This window comes from Rhipicephalus microplus, chromosome 3 (assembly GCF_043290135.1).
Source record: "Rhipicephalus microplus isolate Deutch F79 chromosome 3, USDA_Rmic, whole genome shotgun sequence".
In the NCBI taxonomy this organism is placed as follows: Eukaryota; Metazoa; Arthropoda; class Arachnida; order Ixodida; family Ixodidae; genus Rhipicephalus; species Rhipicephalus microplus.
The window spans coordinates 268,832,198-268,859,326 of NC_134702.1; the positions used below are offsets into that span (position 1 = coordinate 268,832,198).

Here is a 27,129-nt window from a genome sequence, read left to right on the forward strand (position 1 = left end):
CCTGTCAAGCCAGGCTCTTTCCGGACATGTTCATTCATCACCGTGCGGTGCACACACAATGGACAGTCGAAGCAAAGCAGAAGGCTCAGACGCATCGAACGCCGCAAGCTACCAGGCACAAGAACTACTCGCAGTGAACTGCGAAGAAGCCCCTGAAGAACTTCATGTCATCTCTGCGGCACCACAGACTTGCCAAAATCTGCAGTTAAAACCTGGTAATGCCACGTCACCTGTGGTATCCCCATACAGTGCTTACAGCTCCAAGAACCGAAAAAATGCAGAAGTAATACATACACCAAACCTCGCACGCAGCTTTCTGCCCGAAGCGTCCATACTGGAACACCTTACCGAAGTCTTTGAAGAGCATAATGATGGCACATTACCAACTATGCCCGATAAGCAAGACACCAGCTCACCATGCATCAGCTGTCTACAGGACGCGTCAAACCTCGAAGGAAATGAATGCCCGATTCCAGAAGGGGCGCCACTACAGCCATCTCTTGAGCAGCACCAGCAAAGCAAGCAAAACGAAGTTCACGAACTCAGAAAACAATGAAAGAGACTGCAACGAGGGCATCGGCGAACGCCAAATTCAATGGAAGCGCATTCATCAGTTGAAGAACATCGAAAAATAAGATCTCCAAACCAACAAGACGTCAGACACTTTCAGACAAAGAAAAGTCGCCACAAACGCTTCCAGCGCCTGCTATTCCGTCTACTGCAACACCACAGAAAGCGCCGAGAAAGACGCGGAAGCACTGCTTGCAAACCGCAAGCACTCAGGCACTCCATCACAGTCTGCCGAAAAGCACGCAAGCAAGAAGCATCGGAATTGCGCCATTCACGGCGAAAAATACAACCCCGACGACACCCGAGCTTCCGATGCAACAAGGCGTTCCAACCTTGGTCAGCCCGAACAAGAGTTCTAGCAGTACTGTCAGTATCCACATGTATACCGCTCTGTCCGGAACGCAACAGTCAGCCTCGCCCACCAGAGTTGTTATAGAGTTCACCGGACTGCTCCCTCGGGCTTGAAGATTTAAAGAGACTGTGGAACTCTGTCGGGACGTGATACTGTGAATTTGGACATTGTCTGTTTATTGGCTTCTTCAATTCTTCGTAGGTTATAAACGGTGCCATTTTTCGGGGGGGGGGGGGGGGGGGAGGGGGAATTGTGTGACGTATGAAGTGATGGTAGATAGAAGCCGATGAAGAAGAAGTCACAATGGAATAAACAAGGTGTATGAGCCAGGCCACGTCTCCCATTCCTCACAGCGTCACACACACACACACACACACACACACACACACACACACACACACACACACACACACACACACACACACACACACACACACACACACACACACACACACACACACACACACACACACACACACACACACACACACACACACACACACACACACACACACACACACACACACACACACACACACACACACACACACACACACACACACACACACACACACACACACACACACACACACACACACACACACACACACACACACACACACACACACACACACACACATATATATATATATTAAATCTGGGTGTTACCCTAACCAGAATGAAGACGAAATAAATATATTGTGCATGGGCAAGATATATGCTGGTGATCAGCAGAACTGACTGGATTCCAAGAGAAAGCAAACATGCCAGGGAGGGACCGAAATTTGGGTAGATAGATGAGGTTAAGAAGTTTGTGGGTATAATATTGGAGTAGCGAGAACTGGACAGGATTATATAGAGGAATAGAGGAGAGGCTTTTGCCCTGCACGGGCGTTGTAAGGCCAATGATGATAATCATTGCGTTGACTGTTTCCGTTTTTGGTTTGCAGTTTTTTCCTAACTACAGATTACCGGGAAAGAGAGTGCTCAATTTCGGCACTAAGGGAGAGAGTGCTCAATTTCGGCACTAAGGGAGGTCACTGATCTCTTTTTTGTGAAATGCTCTGTTAACTTACTCGACGTATGGGATACCATGTGACTTAGAACTGAAAGATAAAGCAGATAAATGAAACTCGCATAAGCCTAGTTGACATGGGTACAACAAATCTGCCCTTTTCAAGACAGATGTGTCTCATTATGGCTGTCCACTAATTCAGTTTTCACTTTTTGATGTTGCACACCTGCTGCACTAAGCGCTTGGCGAGCTCTACTATTGTCGGGATTGAACATCTTGCAGTCAAATATGACTGAATTAATTCGAATTAGATGTCACTGAACAAAGCATGAGCTTGCGGGGACCAGAGAACACATCTAAATTATACAATGTTCTAACATTATTAATACTAATAGTAATAATACAAAGTAAGGCTGGGTTCTGGATTCGATATTGCAGAACTCCTACAAAACACTGGTGTGAGCAAATACGACTGCTCCGGAAAGATGTGCTATATTCACACAGTCTCTTTGCATTTAAAGCGCGCTGATGTTTGCTGAGATGGCACGCGCCTAAAATCAAAGTTCACTGTTGCTAATCGAGCAACCTCCATTCCGTCCACCGTTTTTTTTTTCATGCTCGTTCAAGACGGGTCATTTTCCTTCTGTTTCAGCATTCGAAGGAAGCTCTAACACTTGCAGCGGTGTTATCTTATGCGCCCTACAGGCGATAGAGATGGGCCGGCTCATTTGATCTCTGCTTCAGCAGCGCTTGTGTGCTTTTGCCCACTTCTAAAAGTTACAATGCACAAAGACATGTTATCAATTTGGACTTGTTACGAAACATGGCGGCGACAGCAAAAACCTGTCGAGGGTTTCCATATAATTGCTATCCCAATAATAACGTAGTATTTATTGCTAAGTAACTGTTTTGAGCTAGCTCCCACTCAAGTTTCCTATTTGTTTAACTTGTGCATTTAGTTTGTGAATCTTATACTGAACCTGCCAATAACGAAATCCTTTTTATAACAAATTTTTCCAGAAATTTGTCAATTTCGTTAAATCCAGGTTCAACTGTGGAGCAGTTTTGTCAGAGAAGAATAATATGAACAAAAAACCTCACTGAACTGTAGGCACAGTCTAGTTGATTTGGCTGCAGTAGAAAATCTGCACACAACCACACAAAGACATTAAAAAACAGTCCTTGTGAACTTTTTCATTTTTTTTTCTATGGCATGCGCAAGTTTTCCTTTACACTCATTAGATTGACAACACACATAGACATCATTTGAGTCAATGTGTATACCTGGGCAGACCAGAAATGCGTGATTTCAATGAGATTTAATATGAATGCTATTTATGGCAAATGACCTAACCTACATCGAATAACAGCGGCATCAGTCAAAGCGAAAAATCATTAAGTACTTGTTGAGTCTAAAAGAATGTGGTGACCTTTTACTGTCTCTACCATTGCTCACTGCTGTCCTGGTAGTTTACGACACATCTCTCAACAGATGAATGCCCTATTAAAGGAGAGAGCACAGACCGAGTGGCGGCCAGACCCTCACCGGCAGGAGGCAAGAGAAGTCCTCACTTGAGCGGGCCACTAGCCATGTCCCGTGCCCGGTATTGTGTCTTGCCATGAGTCCACGGCAGGTACCGGTACTTCAGCATGTGCTGCATCAAAGAGTGCCAAAACATTTCTTTTTAGCATTGCTGTTCAATTACACAGTGCACCACTTACAGCCTCAACAACCTAACCAAATATAAAAAACAAAAAATAAACTACAAATGTGTGAAACATGCGACTCATGCCATTGCACACAACTGAACAGGAAACCACCCTTTGTTAGGAACATCGAAAGGTTGCCAATGGCTTCACATGAAGTAAACAAAACAACACAGGAAAAAAGAAACCTGTAGAGGGAACAGCCACGCCAGCTGATTACTTGGACTACTTATTCGCATTCCTATGCACTGTCCTGTACTCCTGAGCAGTGTTGTCAGTTCTCAGAAAGCAATAACCAAGCCACAGCATGAGGAGACTGCAGCATGACCACTCTTTGCTGAAACCAAACCACTGTCCTCTATTAAAGTCCATACAAACCCTCGTCACCTAGATGGAGATGCCAACGGCCAACATATTAAAGGGACCTACAACTGATTGTTTTCAAAGCATTTTTTTTTCCCGGCACGACAAACGCTTACCCTTCATAATGTTTGTAGCTGCAGTAGTTAATCCCAAAAGCACGTAGTCATTTTATAAGCCCTACTTTTTTTATCTGACAGGCTCCGAACACAGACGTGCCCTTTCATCCAGCAATGCTAAGAACTGATAGCTATGCCGTAGCCTTTCTGGCAACTTGTGCATGCTGTTGTTGCTCTGCTTTCACAGGAGTTCCTGCAATTATGTTTAAGCATGTTTATTCCGAGCTTTACAACTATTTTTGAAAATAAGAAGCCATTACAATGAGACGACGTGAGACACTGCGACTCAGTAGGGCATAATTTATTTTTTGAAACAATTTGTGACCAGTGGCGTACCAACTCGTTCAGGAGTGGGGGGCGCAAACCTACCTCACTCGTCAGCCGGGACACCACACACAAATACCTATATATATAATTGAACAAAGGCGTTCCGGCGCAGCACGTCTTTAATGAATTGTATGGTTCGTCGCAGAACGTCGGGGGCAACAGTCGAGTAGGCACAAGCGCCGCGATGCACCAACCACGAACGTAGTTTTTCTGCCTGAGAGTGGTCCCCATTACCTTTTAGAACAGCGCTGATCTTCTTCATTACATTTATCTCTCCTCCTGAAAAATAGCCATCCTGGCGACTTATAGACAGGAGACTACAGTAGGGTCGTAGTAAGGCTTGAGCCGGTTTACATGCACTGTCTCACGTCCGCGGCGTCGTTGATCAGCAGACGTTGCAAGCGGTTCAACGTTATAATTGACTGGTGATGATTGCTGGACTATGCGGTAACGGCCATGGTATTTCGAAACAAATTTTGATGATTGGCCCGGGCTGGTGGAAGGGATCCAGAGCGACACAAGTGAACCAGGAACATGACGCAAGAGCCTCCGAGCTGCCTCGATGGTGTTTTTGACGTTGTTGATCAAACGTGGTGCGGAATCGAGCAAGCTGGGGACACTCTCCACGTACTTAGCCGCTTCGGAAATGGTTGTCGACTCAGTTGCGTCAGGACGGTATGGAAAAATGGTGTCGAGCATGCAGGAGGGCTCGTCGCGCCCATAAAGTAGACAGTATAGGGAGAATCCCGTGGTGGTCTGAGTTGCAGTATTGTGTGCGAACATCACGAAGGTGAGAACGTGGTCCAAGTTTGAGTGAGCGGAATCAACGTACATTGCCAGCATATCACCCAGTGTTCGATTAAATCGTTCTGCCAGGCCATTAGCCCCTCAAAAATAAGAGAATAAACTATTTTCAATATGGCATATTATTTGCCCTTAGTTCTCCGGCATTTAAAATTTTCTGGATGTCATGAAATTACTTGCTTATTATATGACGTAACAAAGCCGGAGAGAATCTCCTTCTAAATATAATTCAAGTAGGCTAGCTGCCAATCTCATAAGCTGTGGCTACATATAGCAACTGGCGAGATGGGTTATGAGTTCAATAAAATATTGCCACATGCAGCACAATGATGTTTAGTAGTTTGTGCATGTATACATACACCTCTGTGAGCTCGTACTTCCTGAGAGAAAGAGAAATACAGAGAAATAGGCAGTGCTGCATGTGTGTGCTTTTTTGCTGTCCAAGATGTATTTAGAGCTGTAAAAGTCAATTTAAGTCGAGTGAAAACCAGCTACACTGATTCCCAACTAAGCCTACATAGTGCTAAAAACCATGGTATTTAACCTTCTCCCTAGTCAAGTGGGTCAAGTTGTGAGCCATGCTTAAAAGCTGAGCTTCCTACTGAGCTCGAGTCCACTGCTTTATTCGTGGCCACTTTGCAAGCTGCCGCTATGGCTCCAAGTTACCATAAGCAAGGCTGATAAGGTTTATCATAGACTAAAGCAGAAAGAATGTTTGGCCTTTCAGTACGGAAAAACTTAAACATAAAAAATAATTCGTGACACTCATCGGCTTTAAACAGCTTCGACAGAGCAGCGGTGATGGTAAACCCTTTTCGAAGAAAATTATTTTCCGGTTTTTACGGAAGCAGCAAATGCTTTGACCGGTCCATAAACAGCTTGCTTGTTCTTCTCAGTAACTGCATCAACAAGTCACAGCAGAATAAAAGCATAAACAAGTGATGTAATAGTATAGGGCCCCTGTTTAGGTCTTGCCTACTCTGCAATACTACAGGACAAGATGCGAAAGCGTCGCACAGGCGACCCGCACCGCCAAGAGCCTACAAGAAAAAATCACAGCGGCAATGTTGGCGAAATATTGCTGTGTTGTAACTTTGCCTAATAAATAACATTTTAATTCTCCCATAAGAACAAAATTGAGTAATTACTGTTGTGACGGAAAACTTCGCCGTTCTTGCAGGTTTCCCCAGCGTGCAGCCGAAAGTGACCATGTTGCACTGCCCAAAGTGAGGGGGGGGGGGTTCCGCTCCCCCTAACCTTTCTCACCAGGAGGTCTGTCACCCCCCCCCCCCCCCCCCGCTGATATGCCTATGTCTGTGATCGCGGTTTGCCTTTTTTCCTTGAAGTCGACACCCAGCACTTTTTGCTCTAACGTGCAAATTTGGCAGACGGCCTGTTCACCTTCTTCAAAACTTAAGAACAGACGGGGCCGCATTCAAATCAGCCATGACTTCTGCAGCAGAGGGCTGCACTGGTGCTTCGTCCTCCTCCTCATCATCGTCACTAGCAGCGACAGGTTCTGCACTTCTGACCTAACATATTTTGTCGTCATCCGTGAGTTCACTACACACCACTGCACTTGAGTCCACATTGATGTAGTCCGCAAAACAGACGTCTTCCAAAACGTCCAGCATGGGGGCGGTGACACTGTGTTCGAGCACTGGTGGCTTGACAACTTGCAGAGCTTCGGTGCTGAAGCCACAGTGGTGATAGCAATTTGCTATCGTAAGGGCTGTCGCTTGCTCCCAAGCACGCACAAGCATGCGTAGTGCACTTACCAGCGTCACTTGGTAGCTACTGCACAAAATAATTCATTCCAACATTTGACGCCGATAAAATAATTTTAAATTTCTAATTATACCCTGGGCCATGAGCTGCAGTACTGCTGGCATGTCAGCTGGAAAGAAGGCTGGCCCAATGTCTTTCGTCTCAACGTTGACATTATGAGCCAAACAGTTGTCCACAAGAAACGGGGCTTTGCGGCCACAGCATTCGAACCTCTTGTCAAGCTTCCCTAGCCGCTGCGCGAACAATTCCCCGTCATCCAGGCCTTTTTGTTGGCTGCGTAGTCTGATGGGAGGGACCGAATGTTCTTGAAGCAACGAGGACCTCTCGATTTGCCTATCACGAACAGCGGCAACTTCTCAATGCCGGTGATGTTCGCAGCCACCATCACAGTTATCCATTCTTTACTTTTTTTCCCCCCGTATGCACTTGTCACCTTTATACGTAATAGTTTTGGCGGGCAGCGATTTAAAAAATGAGGTAATTCAAACCGCATTCAATATGTCCTGCAGAGAATACTTTTACATGTAGCCTTGAAGCACCTCGGAGCGCCAATCTTCAAACGCTTCCACGCTGACGGCGTTATTTCACCCGACACAGCCCGGAAGATGAAGTCATAGCGCTTGCAAGAATGGTCCAACCACCCATCTGAATTAGCAAAGTTGTCGTAGACCAGCTGCAGGGCGAAGTCCGCTGCCTTTGGCAGTATGACTGCGCCACTCAGAGTGTATGTCCTGCAAATGTATCTCTTTCATCCAATTGAGAAGTGCTTTCTCGAGGTCAGGATACTCGAGGGCTGCAACCTCCTTCTTTTGCTTGCAACTTCTGCCTGTAAGGTGTCTTCAATTGTCCTCTTAATTTTCACATAAGTAGCGTCGCTTTAAATATATACACTTTTTCACAATTTTTTGCTTAGGCAGTAGTTCAATGTCCACTACCGGCAGGATATAAGCTTTCTCTTGAAGTGTTTTGGCATGGTATTTGTTGCGCGCACACGCTATTAAGTCATAGCAGCAGAATCGTGACAAACGGAAGCTACTCCCGGCGCTACTGCAGCAAACGTTAGCCAAGACCTAACACCAACACAAAGAATCGCGACAAACGGAACCTACTCCCGGCGCTAACAACCGAGGCGTACGACATACGCCTGACACAGAGACTGCAGAGATAAAGGCTGGGCGAAGCTACGACGCACCCAATTTGCTATGTGCTGGTCATGCCATTTGTCGTTTAACAGCAATAGCTACGAAAGATTTGTAAAAGCTTTGAGATCGGCGCTTAAAAAAAAAAAAAAAACAAATCTTGGAGGTTACGTAGGCCAGAAAGGAGGCAGCCGCCAAGAAAGAGAGAGATAATGGGGAGGAGGGGGGCGTTTGAAGAGTAAGAGGTGCTATTTTCTGCGCTCTGGCCTTTGCGCCAGCTTTTTTCTCCACTCCCTGTCAACACCGCATCGTTACTCGGCAGCTGCTCTATTGAGTGACTACCCAAGCTGCCAGCGCGGTAGCGTGTAGTTTGAATTATCAGTGGGGAAACCTACTCGCATTCGAATTAATGGGCTTTTTTAATTCATTGACTTGTATAGAGCTTGGCCAGACCATAACTTACAGTTCCAATCATTCATAACTTCGAATTACTAAAGTTCAAATCAAAAAGCTTTCACTGTATACATACATGCCAAGTTCAAGGATTCTGAATCTGGTAGATTTCCACAACAAAAAAGGGCGGGGGGGGTACCAATTACCTTACAAGCGTAAATTACCTTGCATCAGCACTGCAGTCAATAATAGCTTGGAGTGGCCGAACAGATGGGGGGTAGGGTGTTCCAACTAAGGTGCAAGTCTCCGAAGGGGAGTGCAAATACTTCAGAAATTTAAAGTAATCAAGACAATTATCAAAACCTAGTGGGAATTGAGGCTAGCCAGCTGCCATTGTGCGGGCTTTGTTGCCTATTTCTGCCGTTTTCATGCCCTGACATGACTCTCCCCTCTTCAGCGGTCGGTCGCTCTGGGGGAGCGAAGAGTGACGATGAACCCCTCTCACCCGGTAGCGGATGTGGACTGTGGCGTCCTGCATGGAGTCTCTCGGGATGTTCCGCACGCACGCGTCGGGAGTGAGTCTGGGATGACTTAGGGTGAGCACGCATTTATTTTCCGTTCATCGGCTCCTATTCTTTGGTGCTCATCAGACTTCGCCAACGACACCTTGCGCCCGTGGCGAACGCCCTTTTTTTCCTCGTCCTTTTCAAACGCTAGGCCGAAGAACGATGCGGTGTCTGTGCACTTGGTCGTACTACGCCAACCGGTATCTCTCGAAGCCATTGCGAGCACATTTTTCCCTCGCTCGAGCGTTTGGGCCCTGTTGTCCCGGCGTCACCGTGAATCTCTTTTGCCCACAGAGACGAGCTCACGGCACACTATGCAGTACAGTTAAACCTGCTTAAGACAAACCTCTATATAACGAATTCCTCGAAATAACGAAGTTTTTCTATTCTCTGCCTTCGCTCCATAAAAGCACATGCATTTGCAACCTCTATGTAACAAAGCAACTGCGGTAGACAACCTTGATATAACGAATTTTTTCCATGGACAATCTAAGAATTTTGCTCCGTATTTTGGCATTTTGCTGCGAGCATGCATTTTCCGCAGCTGCCCCGCCGCCGCTGAAGCGGGCACGCGGCCCACGTACGCCTGAGGCAGGCAGGCGGGACTGCACCGCACGAGCAGGCGTTGCCCACGTTCTCCCCGCCGCGGTCGCCTGCGCGGGTGTGCCAAACCAACAACAACAAACAACTTTTACTTTTCTGTTTCGTTTCCTTATAGACTTTTCTTTGCCTTTTTCTGTGCTTTTGTTTTTTTTCCTTTACTCATGTATTGCTTTAGTGCCACTTGGTTTTTGTCACATGGTTTACTGTCTCCTCTATATGTTTTCGCGCTCTGCGCAATAAACTCAGTTGCAAGTTAGCGCTCGTGTCCTTCTTGCCTCTGTGTCGTCGTTCTGTTCCCGGGCTATAACTATCGTCATGTCATACTAACTAGCCCAAGCTGTCACACTTCTAAATTGTCTCGAAGGCCAGGCTTTGATCAGGTTTAGCTGCTGCAACCTCAGAGTCCATGCCCCGACCACCGCAAATGGTGAGCATTTCAATGGCACGGCAATAGCACGGAAAATTTGAGACGGTGAGCATGCTGATAGTACTTGCAAAAAGCTACGTGCGACAACATAAGTCAGTCACAAAGGGTTATATTCAGTGAGAATGCGCGAGTTTCTTTCAGTTCTGGGCACTATTTTAGATCGTCAAATCCATTCATGGGGTTATTTTACTTCTTTGAAATAAGGTTTTAAATGCAGGTGTCTCTATGAGATATTCATTTGGATTTTGTCTATTTTACAATATCATATATATATATTATACTGGAGCATAGTGGCGCCAGCGTCAAAGATGTTGACGTCTGTGTGACTCGTGCTTGCTACACACACGCAATTTATATAAGAGAAAGAAGTGTATACCCAAGGGCTCGTTTTTTCGTGTTTTGACACAACATTATTGATATCTAACAGACAATAATGCCAAGGAATGTATAGGGGAAGTTATTAGAACCAATGTAATGTAAATAAGAAAGAAAGAAAAGCAGGAACCTACTCACGGCAGGTTAATTTTTCATCCACTGTTCTATCTTCTTATTTACATTACACCCCTGATGAAGGGAGGACCCCTCCCGAAACTGTTGGGAAATAAATATATTTATCCTTGTTGACAACGCTCCCGTTGTGCCATATCCCATACCTTCACGCAGACTAACTGGCCAATTGAATTATTACTCCCACAATATATATATATATATATATATATATATATATATATATATATATATATATATATATATATATATATAATTCACATATAAACCCAAAAACAGTGGGTGGAGGGAAAGCCGCTGTGATAGCTCAGTGGTTAGAGCATCGAACGCGTTATTCGAAGGTCGTAGGTTTGATTCCTGCTCACGGCTGGTTATTTTTTCAGCCACTTTTCTTCTTATTTACATTCCACTTGTTCTAATAACTTCCCCTATACATTCCTTGGCAATATTGTCAGTTAGATCTCATTAATATTGTGTCAAAACACAGAAAAACGAGCCCTTAGGTATACACTTCTTTCCCTTATATATATATATATATATATATATGTATATATATATATATATATAGTGACGACGTGGGATCGACGAGCACACAAAGAATCTCGAACAAATGCGCTTTATCGATCCCAGGACAGAGACTGGAACGTCTTTTTCGTCTCTGCTCTCGGCCAAGGACACTCTCGCTGCTTCGTTGTCACCGCCACTGGCACATACGCCGCATTATTCCCCCTTTAAAAAAACATCGCCTCGATGTTAAACCTTCCAAAAGCAAGGTAAAACCAAAACTGCACCGTTAGTCACTGAAAGTAAGGCTTCATCTGAAGCACGTGGACAATCTCTGGTGAATGTCTGCGGCGCTTTGAACACTGAATGCCGTCCAGAACAACCTCGTAGTTGACGTCGCTGATGTGTCGCAGAACCTTGTAGGGTCCGAAGTACCTCGCAACAGCTTTTCGGAGAGGCCACGCTGACGAATAGGTGTCCAGACCCACACTTTGTCGCCCACGTTGTATGTGACAGTTCTGTGCCGGAGGTTGTAATGTTTGGCGTCATCGTCTTGCTGTTTGGTTATTCGCAACCGGGCAAGTTGTCTGGCTTCCTCTGCTCGCTGGATAAACTTTTCGGCATCCGTCTCATTACCATCATTTTCATGAGAGAGCATCGCGTCTAACGTTGTCATGACTTCGCGTCCGTAAAGGAGACTGAAGGGTGTCTTCTGAGTGGTCTCCTGACGAGCCGTGTTGTACACGAACGTCACGTAGGGCAATATGTCGTCCGAGTTCTTGTGCTCTACATCTACGTACATACTTATCATGTCGGCTAGTGTCTTGTTGAGACGTTCGGTGAGCCCGTTGGTCTGGGGATGATAAGCCCTTGTTTTCCTGTGAGTTGTACCACTTAGTCGGAAAACGGTGTCTAAAAGCTGTGCCATGAACGCAGTACCTCTGTCGGTGATGACTGTTGCAGGAGCACCGTGTCTTAAAACGATGGCTTCGATGAAAAATTGCGCCGCTTCAGCTGCTGTTGCGCGTGGCAGAGCGCCTGTCTCCGCGTATCGAGTCAGGTAATTTGTGGCGACAATTATCCCCCTGTTTCCAGTGGCAGACTTTGGGAAAGGGCCCAGAAAATCCATGCCAATTTGAGCCAACGGTGTCACCAGCACTCGAACAGGCTGCAGCAGGCCGACTGGTTTGATGGATGGTGGTTTGCGACGCTGGCAATCTAGACATGCCCGCACGTAAGTTTTGACAACTCCGGCAAGTCTTGGCCAGTAATAGTTTTGCCTTATCCTCGCCAATGTTCCTGCGTAACCCAAGTGACCAGCGGTAGGTTCGTCGTGGCATGCTTGCAGTACCTCACGGCGAAGCGAAGAAGGAACGACGAGAAAGTAGCTGCTGCCAGTGGGTGGAAAGTTCTTCTTATAAAGATTGTCCTTCCGCAAGCAGTACGACGGCAGCCCTCTCAGAAATAACCTCGGCACGCTATTCGTTCGCCGTTGTAGGTAATTTATGAGTGGTAGTAGTTTAGGGTCGTCGCGCTGCTGTTGAGAAAAGGGGGCAGTGTCCAAAATTCCCAAAAAGGCCGTGTTGTCGTCGCCATCCGGCGATGCCATCCCAACAGGAGATCGAGAAAGACAGTCGGCATCGGTGTGTCGTTTTCCCGACTTGTAGGTAACAATGAAGTCACATTCTTGGAGCCGAAGACTCCAGCGTGCAAGACGGCCAGATGGATCTTTCAAGTTGATTAACCAACAGAGCGAGTGGTGATCGCTAATAACGGTGAATGTGCGGCCGTACAAATAAGGACGAATCTTCAGCACTGCCCACACCATTGCAAGACATTATTTCTCCGTCGTAGTATAGTTAGCTTCTGATCAGGACAGCGTCCTGCTGGCGTAGGCAATCACCTTTTCCATGTTGTCCTTCGTCTGTAGGAGCACTGCTCCAAGACCCACATTACTAGCGTCCGTATGTAGTATTGTTGGCGCGTCTTCATCGAAGTAGGCGAGCACGGGCGGTGTTTGCATGCGCTGACGAAGCTCGTGAAATGCCTGCTGCTGGTCTTCGCCCCATGTGAAGGGGATATCTTCTCGAGTAAGCTGTGTTCATGACCATGCGATGCGCGAAAAAGTGGCAATAAACCGCCGGTAATAGGCACAGAGTCCCAAAAAACGTCGCACTGATTTTTTGTCCGATGATGTCGGGAAATTCGCCACGGCGGCAGTTTTATCCGGGTCGGGTCGGATCCCTTGGCTGCTCATGACGTGACCGAGGAATTGAAGTTCGTGGAAGCCAAAGTGGCACTTTTCGGGTTTTAGAGTAAGACCGGCCAAGCGTATAACTTCGAAAACTGCTTCAAGCCTTCGTAAGTGTTCCTCGAAAGTCGCCGAAAAGACAATCACGTCGCCGAGGTACACCAAGCAGGTTTGCCACTTAAGTCCTGAGAGAACCATGTCCATCAGACGCTGGAATATTGCTGGCGCCGAACACAAACCGAAAGGAAGTACCTGAAATTCATGAAGTCCATCGGGCGTAACAAAGGCGGTCTTCTCGCGATCTCTCTCATCTACTTCAATTCGCCAGCAGCCGCTTTTCAAGTCCATGAACGAAAAGTAGAGTGCGTTTGGTAGTCTATCCAATGAATCATCAATACGCGGCAGAGGATAGACGTCCTTCTTTGTGATCTTATTTAGCTTCCGATAGTCGATGCAGAAACGCAAGCTGCCGTTCTTTTTTTTTTTTTTTGACGAGTACTAGTGGTGATGCCCAAGGACTGTTAGATGGTCGAATAATACCATTTTCCAGCATCGTTTTCACCTGTGTTTGAATTGCTTCACGCTCTTTTGGGGCGACGCGATAACGATTTTGCCGGATGAGTCTGGCGTCGAAATTTGTGATGATGCGGTGTTTCGTTAGGGCCATTTGACGAACTCTTGATGTGTATGAGAAACAGCTGTGGAACTTGTTGATCAGCGTGACAAGGCGGTCTCGCTCAATGGGAGATAACGTTGGACTAACGTCGACAGATGCCGGTGTAGTGATAGTAGACGCTGCTGCTTCTTCCACTAGATGACAATCTTCTACTTGAGCGAGTTCGTCGAAATAGGCAATAACTGTGCCAGGGTGTCTAGCAAATTGCAGAATTAAATTTTCCTGACTTTTCTAGGTTTTCAGTGACCATTTTAGCTAAAATTCCCTGACCTATACAACAGACACCATTTTGTGGAAATGGTCCGTGAAGCATATTAAAAGGGTACAGAAAACACATTTCATTGTAGAGTAAAGCATTTATTGCAACTGCCCTCATTCTCGAAATGCACTTCAATTAGGGTTTGACAGAGTTTATTTCGTCTTGAAGAATAGAAGCTTCAAGTTGCGCTTCACTAAGCAGCCTTTGCTTTTTTTCTTGTAGCTCTTCAATCAGAGCTGCTGCTCTCTTTTTCTTCTTCTCTAATTGTGTTGTTTCATCTCACTCTCTCTTCTTTGTTTGCAGCTGCTCCCCGTAGACGCTGTAAGCACTGCGAACTGTCTTCACCATCCTGTCGGTAATGTCTACTTGAGCGATGCCACCTGCTACCAAGATTGCATCATGCACTACTCTCTGTGCCACAAGAGAATCTTCTTTCAAATTTTTAACAAGGCATTCCTTGTTGACAGAAAAGCCTCTCCCTACCGCAGCATTGCCGTGAGACAAGCACGAGAGAAGTTTCACAAAAAACTGCAGCTCCTTGTGATTTTGGGAACATATGTTTGTCCACAGAGTATCCAGCCTCTGTTTCTTCCTGTCAAAATTTGCCAGCTGTGCCCGTGTACTGCTTTCTGAGCACACCTTCACGTAGGAGCGATGGGCTCGCTTTGCTTGCAAGCCGGTCATCCAGTGGTGCTCGGAAAGTACTTCAAGTGCCAGCGTAAGCCGCCTGGGACCAGCCTCCAAAGACAATGCACAGACAGGGTCCAGACAGCCTGCACCCACGGCCAACTTGTACTTAAGCGGCGATCTCTCCACCACTTTCTGTGCACAAGCCTTGACAAACGATATGCAGCCTTTTTTAAAATTCATTATTGCAAGCCGTGACAACTTGTTCTTGCAGAGCTCGTTTTTTGCCGAAAACCCAACGTCGAATGCGGCTACATTTACTGCATTTTCTGGTATGCTTAGGTCTATCTTCATCAACTTGGCGATCGTGTCGGCAGCATCGAGAACTTCCCGTTTTACAATTCTCGACAGCAGTGAATGCAGAATGCTCTCTAGTGCTGCTGATAGGAATGGAACCATCGGTTTATCCATTGGTTCCATTCCGCAGAAGGGGTTCCAATTCACGCAGAAAGGGTTCCAATCCCTCGGCAATCGAAAGAGCAAAAGCTAGCTTTGCTGACAAGACCTGATTAGACACAGCTTATTCAACCACTTTGTAGCTTGAGCATGTTGGCCTCTTGTGTGCTTTTTCTTTACACTGCTGCACAAATACAATGAGATGCGGTAGAATCTCCAGTGCCCTACAGATTACAGTACTGTTTTCCAGCCACCTCACTGCACAGAATTTCATGGGGAATTTAGAGCACCCTGTGAGGCTGACGAAGTCGGCGCGACGTGCAGGAACGCATTTGAACAGGTTGTAGGCACTTCGAAGAAATGATACCAAATCCCAGCCAGATGCCACGTGACCAGCTTTATAAGCACCATTGATTGCATGAAGGCCACAGCTTCCTATGTCGAGGATATGGCTGTCATCTGAATCGCGAAGCTCTTCCTTCAGAGACAGCAAAAACTTAAAATTTACATTTGGCACGTCCATGGACACTTGCAGGATTTTGGATCCTTTGATTTCCTCAACCACTTGACGAAACGCTCACGCCAAGTCTTCAGCGCACTTATGACCCATGGAACAAGACGTCAGGTAGCGAGTATTCACGCTGTCGTCAGCAGCATCTCAGTATCTAATGAGAACATCCATTTGCTGTTTCTGGGTGACCTTGTTCAGCACCTCGTCGAAACAGACTACCAGGTAAGGCACAATGACGAGACTCGACAGCAACATATTGTGAAAGTACGGCTTAATGCCATGGCGAATAGTGTAGCCTACCTTGTCTTTACCTAGCTGAACTTTTGCAGCCACCTCAGAAGTGGGAAACATCAGTGGAAAAGTGCCGCAGAACGAAAGGATCCATGTGTCATTATGGTATTGAGACACCAAAATATTTCTGCTTTAGTCACGTTCTTAAACAAAAAAACCACCCACTGACACCTGCACAGGAGCTGTAGTCACTGCAACTTCGGTAGCAGCAGGCGCAGATCCAGCGCTACTGCTAGGCGAGGCGTCCGTCGGGCTTTTAAAAAATGACAATGTGTGGGCAGTGTGGGCAGGCCCCAAGACAGTTTTCCCTGACTTGTCTCGCTCGATTGACGAATTCCCTGACAATTCCCTGACTTTTCCTGGTGGCTAAAAATTCCCTGACATTTCCAGGTTTTCCCGGTTTTCCCGGTCGCCAGACACCCTGTGAGCCTTTAACTATGTGTCGGCGTTCTCTGCTGAAATTTGTCAACAAGAGTTCAGTGCATCCGTCAATAGCAGTGACGACAGCCCTGGCAATAGAAATGCCGCTAGTGATTACGAGCCCCTTGATGTTTTCAGCGGTGCCAGTACCGTTTTGTAAGATGTCGCAGTGCACGGATACGAGGGAGCAACTTCGTGGCGGCAGTATGACGTCGTCATTGTCAATACGGAAACGAGGTGGCTGGTGTTCCTCATCAGTAGCAGTGTGCAAGCGTTACGCTTCTGTCGCGGAGGTCAATCACAACCCCGTATTCGCGCAAGAAATCCATTCTCAATATGAGCTGTTTTCAGCACCCGTGAGAAATGACGAGGGTGGCGACAAAGGCGGAACCAGCGATGAAAATTCGGGCCGTGCACTTTCCAACCAGTGTCAGCAACTGACCTCCTGCAGTTCTTATATTGGGTCCATGCCATGGCATTTTCACCTTCCTTAGTCTTTCGGCTAGCTGTAGGCTTATTATAGAAAAGTGGGAGCCAGTGTCCACAAGAGCCGTCACTTGGTGGCCGTCAATGTGAACGACGATTGATATGTCGGGTTTAACGTGCCAAAACCACCATATATGATTATGAGAGACGCCGTAGTGGAGGGCTCCGGAAATTTCGACCACCTGGGGTTCTTTAACGTGCACCCAAATCTGAGCACACGGGCCTACAACATTTCCGCCTCCATCGGAAATGCAGCCGCAGCAGCCGGGATTCGAACCCGCGACCTGCGGGTCAGCAGCCGAGTACCTTAGCCACTAGACCACCACGGCGGGGCTGTGAACGACGAGGTCAGCGCTAATAACGTCGGTTACGTCGGCAGTTGTCTCCTTCGTCGAATTAGTCGTTGCTGTCGTCTTCTTCGGTATCGATGGCTTCGAGCTGTCATTTGTCTGCAATAGGAGCTGTTCAGGATTTCGATTATTGGCAACCCCACCCCCCGTGGTCGCTGCGTCTAGTTTCTCCGTTGTGGGCTAGGGGATTTGCCCCTGGTGACGTCGGCAAAACTGCGGCAATTAGGTGAACTGGGCCGCACAGGAGATGGAGAACGTGATCTGGGCATTACTGGATTTTGCGGCGGTGTGTTCACAGGAGCGTCGTTGTACATGCGTCGATCGTCGTATGCAATGTAATCAGGGTAGCGAGGAAATCTCGAGTACCTAGTGTCGCGATAACGGAAAACTCTGTAGACATGCCCAGCTTCACCACAATGAAAGCATACCGGTCGACGGTCAGCGATACGCCACAAATCGATTTTCTGACGCTGGTAGGTAATTGGAGACTCACTATTGGGCCATGTTGTGGGGCCACGTTGTGGGGCATGTTGGCTATATGGCATTCATTTTGTCGGAGGAATCGGTGAGGTTGCGAAAGTGGTCGGCGCTGAGAGTGGCTGTGTTTGCAGGGTTGGTGATGGTCCAGTCATTGGAGTTCGCTGTGCCGAAGGCACGACGACGGGGCGTCGAAGTGCATCAGCACAAGTAAGATGCCGTCGCACATCACCATAGCCGGATGAAGAGAGAGCCTGACGGACCTCATCCCGGACAACATCAGCGACAAAAGACAGTGCCGGCGTCGGTTCGGTTGCTGGAATTAAACCAAGCTGCCGAAGCTCCTCCCTCAAAATCTACCTGATGACTTCCCGCAGAGGCGTCGTTGTCGGAGAGGCTCGCCGCAGCCGCAACAGGACTACTCGTTCGAAAGTTGACCGGGTTCTGCTGGCGATACCATTGCTGTAGGGCCCGTTCAATAGCTGTGGCTTCTTTTGTGAACTCAGCTACTGTGGTTGGGGGATTTCTCACAAGCCCAGCAAACAGTTGCTCCTTCACGCCTCGCATTGAATATCGCAGCTTCCTGTTTTCCGGCATCTCGGGATCTGCCCTGCCGAAAAGACGGGTCATGTCCTCGGTGAACATAGCAACGCTCTCATTCGGTATTTGAAATCCAACTCCCAAAAGGCGTTGCGCATTTTCCTTTCTGTTGAGACTGGTAAACGTGTCAACCAGATGGTTGCAAAAGTCGTCCCACATAGCCAAGCTTCTTTCCCCGTTGATGTACAACGTCTGAGCGTTGTTCTTCAGGTAGAAGTACACATTCGCGAGCTTGTCTTCTGGGGTGGCCCACTGGTTGTACTTGGCACAGCGTTCGAACTGGTCCAGCCAGTCTTGGGCGTCTTCATAAGTCTCACCATGAAAACAATCTGGAATCATGGGATTTTGTAGTGTCATGCGCACTGGAGCTGCAGTGGCCATGGTGGTTGAAGGAGGCAAGCGATTGCTGGCGGTTTCTCGCAAGGGATTGAGCTCAGGAGCCAGGCCTAGCAGACGGCGACTGAAACGGTGGACTGGTGTGTCGACGCGCGGTTGCGATTCCGGGCTCGAATTTCGGGTCCGTGAAGGGGTGCCAAGCATTAAGACTACCCAGCACCTCCACCAGTGTGACGACGCGGAATCGGCCAGCACACAAAGAACCTCGAACAAATACGCTTTATCGATCATAGGACAGAGACTGCAACGTCTTCTTCGTCTCTGCTCTCGGCCAAGAACACTCGCGCTGCTTCGTTGTCACCGCCACTGGCACATACGCGCGGCGATATATATATATAAATATATATCGAACCTACGACCTTCGATAACACGTTCGATGCTCTATTCGAAGGTCGTAGGTTCGATTCCTGCTCACGGTAGGTTATTTTTTCACCCACTTTTCTTTCTTCTTATTTACATTACATTTGTTCTAACAACTTCCCCTATACATTTCTTGGCATTATTGTCTGTTAGATATGGGCAGTGGAACGGAGCGGCCGCCACCATGGTCGCATCCAACCACTTTTTGCTTTTTGTACAGTTGTTCGCAGTCATCAGCACGAGCTCGCCAGACTGCGTGGAACCACATGCGCCTGGCACGCCAAACGGCACGTGCCCTCCCCAGCCCGAACCAAGCCGTTGTTGCCCGGAGCCACTTCAACCTCCCGTTCCGGTAACCCCTTACGCTGCCACCAAGCCAACCACATCGACATCGTCAAGCCACCCAGAAAACTACAAATACAGCCAGCCTTGCACCGCGCTCCTCAGTGGGCAGTGGAACGGAGCGGCCGCCACCATGGTCTCATCCAACCACTTTTTGCTTTTTGTACAGTTGTTCGCAGTCATCAGCACGAGCTCGCCAGACTGCGTGGAACAACATGCGCCTGGCACGCCAAACGGCACGTGCCCTCCCCAGCCCAAACCAAGCCGTTGTTGCCCGGAGCCACTTCAACCTCCCGTTCCGGTCACCCCTTACGCTGCCACCAAGCCAACCGCATCGACATCGTCAAGCCACCCAGAAAACTACAAATACAGCCAGCCTTGCACCGCGCGCCTCAGTGGGCAGTGGAACGGAGCGGCCGCCACCATGGTCTCATCCAACCACTTTTTGCTTTTTGTACAGTTGTTCGCAGTCATCAGCACGAGCTCGCCAGACTGCGTGGAAGCACATGCGCCTGGCACGCCAAACGGCACGTGCCCTCCCCAGCCCGAACCAAGCCGTTGTTGCCCGGAGCCACTTCAACCTCCCGTTCCGGTAACCCCTTACGCTGCCACCAAGCCAACCGCATCGACATCGTCAAGCCACCCAGAAAACTACAAATACAGCCAGCCTTGCACCGCGTGCCTCAGTGGGCAGTGGAACGGAGCGGCCGCCACCATGGTCTCATCCAACCACTTTTTGCTTTTTGTACAGTTGTTCGCAGTCATCAGCACGAGCTCGCCAGACTGCGTGGAACCACATGCGCCTGGCACGCCAAACGGCACGTGCCCTCCCCAGCCCGAACCAAGCCGTTGTTGCCCGGAGCCACTTCAACCTCCCGTTCCGGTAACCCCTTACGCTGCCACCAAGCCAACCGCATCGACATCGTCAAGCCACCCAGAAAACTACAAATACAGCCAGCCTTGCACCGCGCGCCTCAGTGGGCAGTGGAACGGAGCGGCCGCCACCATGCTCTCATCCAACCACTTTTTGCTTTTTGTACAGGTTGGTCCCTTCCAAGATTATAGCGCTAAGCGATCTAGCAACTATTGTCTGCTGCTCCTTCCATGCCCACATGTGTTGCTTGATATAGTCGCAGAGTGTTTTGTTGTTATAAAGGAACTTCTTCTTTGCGGGGATATTGAACAGAATCCTGGTCCGAATAGCGAAGTATTAGCCGCCATCAGCAAACTAACCGCACACTTGGATGAGCGTCATGACAACTTGCAGAAGACTTAACGAAGTTAAAGAAAACCAGTTGCTACTTGATGCCAAAGTAACAGATTTAACCACCCGACTAACTGTACTTGAACAGATGGTTCTTACCCTCGAGAGCGTTCCCGACAATGCACAGATACAAGGTCTTGTAACGGCGGCCGTGCGACACGAAAGTGTCGCTCTCAGTTCACGGCTTGGTGACTTCGAGGATCGCTCTCGTAGGGAGAACCTAATTTTTTATGGGATTTTGGATTCTGCCTCAGAAACCTGGGCCGAGTCGGAGCTAAAAATTCGTGAAATCCTGTCTGCGTCTCTTAAACTGGAACTTCCTAATGAAGCCATCTCCCGTGCACACAGGCTTGGAACATATGTACAGAACAAATGTCGACCTGTTATTGTTCGCTTCAGTTCGTTTAAAACAAGAGAAAGTGTCTTTACTAAGAAATCGATGCTTCGCAGCACCCCCGTGTCAGTTAGCGAAGATTTCTGCAAGGCCACGCGCCACGTGCAGAAAAAGCTTTCAAATTTCGCGAAAAGCACTGGGCAGCCATATTACTTGAAGTATAACAAGATACTAATCAACAAGAAAGCCTACGTTTATTGTCCGGTCACCGATCGTGTAACCGAGGCAGGACCTATTTATGATAACCCCATCCACGTTGCTCCCGAAGTAAGCAATGCAGAATGCGCAGGGGCCAGCGCTCCTCCTTCACATCGATAGCTAGATAAGCATTTTCGAGCTCATGAATTTTCTTTTTTTGCTATGTAATTCTCGAAGTGTTACTAACAAGCGTGATGCCCTATCTGCGCTAATAGATACATGTCTAGCTGATGTCGTCGTAGTAACTGAAACTTGGCTGTCCACGGAAATTGAAAATAACGAAATTTTTAACTGTTCAAAAAAGTTTAAATTCTACCGCTGTCACCGGGGTACGAGGCGCAGGGGCGGCGTATTGATTGCCATTAGCGACGAGAGTAGCTCGTTCAGCGTGCCTGTTGTTTCACCGCTTGAAATTGTTGTCGTGTGTGTTCGCATTAACCACAAAGATATCGTTGTTTGTGGCTGCTACCGGCCTCCTAGCCTTACTACCGGTTTCGCAAATGAATTACACGATGTACTAAATAAGTTGTAAGTAAGGTTTCCGGCTGCGCCTATGTTTCTCCTAGGTGACTTTAACTTCCCTAATGTTTCGTGGTCTCCCCCTTTCCCAATAATTTCATCAACTTCTGCTGACAGTGCTGCCTTTCTTGATGTGTGTTCAGACTTTAACCTTACCCAGCTGGTTAACGCTCCAACCCGCATTACCTCGTCCACCTCCTCAGTTCTAGACTTGGTGCTGACCACGCATCCCGACCTAATTAAATCCCTATCAGTTATTCCGGGCATAAGCGACCATCTAGCTATTCATTTTAACATGACTAAAACAACTAAAAGAAATGATAGCTCAAAAGTTTTTAGGGACTACAAAAGAGCCGACTATGTTTCAATTAATAATGAGCTTCAGCTTTTCCTAAACGATTACCTTTCGCAATTTCTGGAAAGGTCCGTGCAACAAAACTGGAATTTGTTTAAGCAGAAGGTAGCAGAACTTACCAATCGTTTTATTCCGCTCCGCAGAATTAGGCAAAGCGCAAAGTCCCCTTGGTTCACGCTTACACTAAAACGACTACTGAATAAAAAGAAACGAATTTTTCGAAGGGCAAAGCTAACTAACAACGCGGAAAGGTGGTCCGCTTATCATCACGCAGCTGACGAGTACACTCGCGCATTATCCGTCGCAAAAGAAAATTATTATCAACAAGCGCTTCCCTCTCTGCTTGCAACTAACCCTCAGAAATTTCGGCAGATGATTAGGGGAAATGAAAAAAAGGCGATAGAATTAATCCATGATGATAACAGCCGTGTACCAAAAGAAGAGTGTTGTGTCATTTTAAGCTCTGTGTTTTCATCGTGCTTTGTTAAACCTACAGCGCTTTCCTTTCCCGATACCCCCACCCACAACTTTGTTGCCACGGAACCCCTTTTATTTGACTGTGTTGGCATACAAAAATTGATAGAAAACTTGAAATTAGCCAGTGCTCCAGGTGAAGACGGTATCTGTGCAAAGTTTTTGCATAATACCTCTGTTTACTCATCTGTCATTTTATGTAAGCTTTTCACACAGTCTTTGGAATGTCATTGCCTCCCGGGCGATTGGAAAGCGGGAAAGGTGGTTCCTCTTCACAAATCAGGTGACGTTCATAACCCCCGCAATTACAGGCCCATATCGTTAACAAGTATACCGTGTAAGCTCATGGAACACGTCATCTACTCCCACATAATCACTTTCTTAGAAAACAACTCGTTCCTTAGTGATAACCAGCATGGATTCCGGAAACAGTACTCATGCGAGACCCAACTTCTCTGCCTTACTAATGACCTTTTTCTTGCCATTGACACTTCTTCCCTTGTTGACTGTATTTTTCTCGACTTTGCTAAAGCTTTTGACACGGTATGCATAAACTGCTACTGCTAAAACTAAGCAAACTTAATCTTGATGCTAACATATTAAAATGGATTGAATGCTTTTTAATAGACCGCTCCCAATTTGTAACTGCGAATGAATGCAACTCTCCCCTTTCACCCGTAACCTCTGGCGTCCCCCAAGGATCCGTTCTTGGCCCACTACTCTTCCTGATTTACATTAACGATTTGCCACATAACATCTCTTCTTCTATTAAACTTTTCGCCGATGACTGTGTTATTTACCGAGAAATTAAAACCTCTTCTGACCACCTTGCCCTTCAGTGTGACTTAGACAATGTTTCATCTTGGTGCGATACTTGGCTAATGAAGCTTAATGTTACTAAATGCAAAGTAATGAGAGTCTCACGTCGAACATGTAATATTTCTACTAACTATGTACTTAATAATTCTCTCCTTACTAAAGTTAGCTCATACAAGTACCTTGGCATTACAATTTCTGACAACCTTTCCTGGCAGTCTCACATTGACATTATTAAAAACAATGCTAACCGCACACTTGGTTATTTACGCCGTAACTTCTCCCTTGCCCCGATGCAACTGAAACTTCTGCTCTATAAAACATTAGTCCGACCAAAGCTAGAATATTCATCATCTGTATGGGATCCCCACGTAAACATCCATATCAGTAGCATCGAAGCAATTCAAAATCGCGCCGCTCGTTTCATTTTGTCGAACTATTCCCGTACAGCAAGCGTAACCCATATGAAGTCAACCTTAAATCTACCCAGCCTATCATTTCGCCGCAAAATCTCGCGCTTGTGCCTCTTCCACAAGTTGTACCATACCATGCACTCACTGAGTAACTCGCTTTTTTTGCCGCCATCCTACATTTCATCCCGCAGCGATCACCACTTCAAAGTTGGAATTCCAAGCAGCCGTACAAACCTCCATTTTAATTCATTCGTGCCCAAAACAAGCACGGACTGGAATCACCTTCCCGCTTCCATCGCATCCATCACTGACCCGACCAACTTCAAGAATACCATAAACGCATACCCTTTTTAAACATGCTCCATTTGTTTGTACAGTTTGTTTGTTTTTTTTACCACTCCTCTCTGTAACGCCTTGTGCATTGAGAGAAAATAAATGAAATGAAATGAAATTAATATTATGTCAAAACACAGAAAAACGAGCCCTTAGGTATACACTTCTTTCCCATATATATATATATATATATATATATATATATATATATATATATATATATATATATATATTGTGAGCGCTGACAACGTCGTCTCACAAGTGGTGGAGCGTGCTGTGATTCCCAAGTCCTCGTGCACTACCGGTCACCCCTGGAGCTCCGATCAGGTCGACGGCTGTGCTTGCCAACAGTGATGGCGCAAAACGACCCACCCCCTACCGCCTTCTTCGCACCACCCGCTCAGCCTGCTGGGCCTCACCACACCGTGAGTACCTCGCAACGAGACCCTCCAGTGTTTTCTGGCCTTCGCGGTGAGGACGTAGAAGAATGGCTGGACAGTTACGACCGTACCAGTGCTTGCAATTACTGGGATGAGGCACATAAGCTGCGCTATGTACCCTTTTATCTGAAGGAGGTTGCTAAGACGTGGTATCATAACCACGAACGCGACTTTCCTGATTGGTCAGCATTCACGGTGCAGCTGCGTCAAATATTCGGCACTTCTACAGGACGCTCTGAGGTAGCTAAACAGAAGCTCGCTACCCGCATCCAGGGGCCTGACGAATCGTACACATCGTACATTGAAGACGTTCTGGCCCTCTGCCGCCGCGCCCAAAAGGACATGCCGGAGGCCGATCGTATTCGGCAAGTAATGAAAGGCATCAACTCCGTCGCCTTTAATGCTCTTGTCATGCAGAGCCCGACAACAGTTCAGGACATTATTACCACCTGCCAGCGCCTGGACGCACTTTACTCAATGCGCCTTCCACACGCCTCCTATGACACTCGTCTTACTGGCGAGCATGAGCTGCGAGCTCTAATTCGCACCATAGTGAGAGAGGAACTTCACAGCCTTGTTCCTGCCAGCGCACCGACTTCACCTGCCCGCTCACCCCCTCCTAACCTGCGGGAAATTATAAAGGACGAATTGGCGTCGATGACGAGCGTCGCACGTACCCCGCCTCCTGTGCCCTTACATGTGCCTACGTATGCCGAAGTCGTGTCACGGCCTCCTCCACCTACTCCACCTGTAACTACGGACGTCGTATACGACCATTTGGCCGCGATGGCAGCCAAGGCACCACCACAACCACACTTCCCTGCCTGGCGCCCTACGCGCCCCGTCTGTTACTACTGTGGCATAAGAGGACATATCTCCCGCTTTTGCCGTCGGCGCCAGCAAGATGAACGACGAGGTTATTCTTCGTACGAGAGTGACCGGGCTGCGAGGTCTGACCCCTACGTTCCAGGAACCTACATTCCCTCGTCACGACGTTCGCCTTCGCCTCCTTTGTCCCACGGTGAACCTCGTTCTTCCCGCTCACCCCGCCGTCGTTCACCATCGCCCTTCCGCCGTACTACTTCGCCTTTACGTTCTGCCCTGATGCCCCTCGACAGCCACTCGGAAAACTAGCAGCTGCAGTTTTTGGAGGAGAAACTGCCTGTCGTCGAAGTGTCCCAATTCCTCCTGCGCGCCCTGCAAATTTACTAACTGTTTGTGTAGAAGGCATTTCGGTTGACGCACTCGTGGACACTGGAGCAGCCATTTCGGTCATTGATCGCGAACTATGTCATCGTCTACGAAAAGTGCAAACTCCATATGTTGGTCCGGTGTTATGTGGTGCTAATGAAAATAGAATTTACCCTATTGGACAATGCACTGTTCGTGTTCTGATCGACGGAATTCGTCACCATATACAATTGGCTGTGCTTTCTTCATGTGCTCATCCGATTATATTGGGCTGGGACTTCCTGTCAGCCGCTTCCGCTGTCATTTCGTGTGGTCCGCCCGTTATTCGCATTACGGACACTGAAAATTCTAGTGCTTACGATTTTTCGTCGCCTCACCTTGTTGCAGCTGCAGACTTTGTACTGCCCCCGGCCCAAGAACGTATCCTCACCATTAGATCCAGCGATACCATTGACGGTGACGCAGTGGTTGTCCCCGATCAGCGCTGCATTTTCCGAGGAATCGCCATCGCATGTTGTCTAGTGCGGTTTTCGCGTGGTCATGCCAGTCTCACCGCCTACAACACGACAACAGAGCCACAACTACTGCCAGAGGGGTCCACTGTTGCCAGCCTTATCGACATAGCACCGGTATGTGTCGTCACTGTATCGTCTCCGCCGTCAGTCGCTAAGTGTACGCCACCAGGAGGCTCATCTAATGCGCTTAAAGCCACTTTGAGTCCATATCTCACTCCAACGCAAACTAATGACTTAATGGCCCTTTTAACAAAACACAAGACTTGTTTTGACGTTTGTTCGGATGGCTTAGGTCAAACTACGGTGACCTCTCATCACATCGCCACAGACGGTTCTCGTATTATCCGCCGTCGCCCTTACCGCGTGTCGTCTTCAGAACGCAAGGTCATCGAGGAACAAGTCAATGACATGCTCGCACGCAACGTTATCAGACCTTCCACAAGCCCTTGGTCTTCTCCTGTTGTCCTAGTTAAGAAAAGGGACGGATCAGTGCGATTTTGCGTTGATTACAGGGCACTAAACAAAATTACGCGC

The 27,129-nt window shown here is 47.6% G+C and overlaps 1 protein-coding gene across 4 annotated transcripts in view; it reads right to left on the minus strand.

Moving 5' to 3' along the window:
* LOC119168106 (protein RER1) overlaps nucleotides 1-27,129 on the minus strand; it is a 107,947-nt gene that overhangs the window by 10,823 nt on the left and 69,995 nt on the right. For 2 of the 4 annotated variants that reach the window (XM_037419526.2, XM_037419521.2), the window contains exon 5: nucleotides 3,510-3,592. In XM_037419526.2, coding sequence (XP_037275423.1) covers nucleotides 3,510-3,592 — 83 coding nt within the window. Of the gene's footprint in view, nucleotides 1-3,483; nucleotides 3,593-27,129 lie in introns of all 4 variants that reach the window. The other 2 variants (XM_037419539.2, XM_037419533.2) reach the window with 1 other exon arrangement.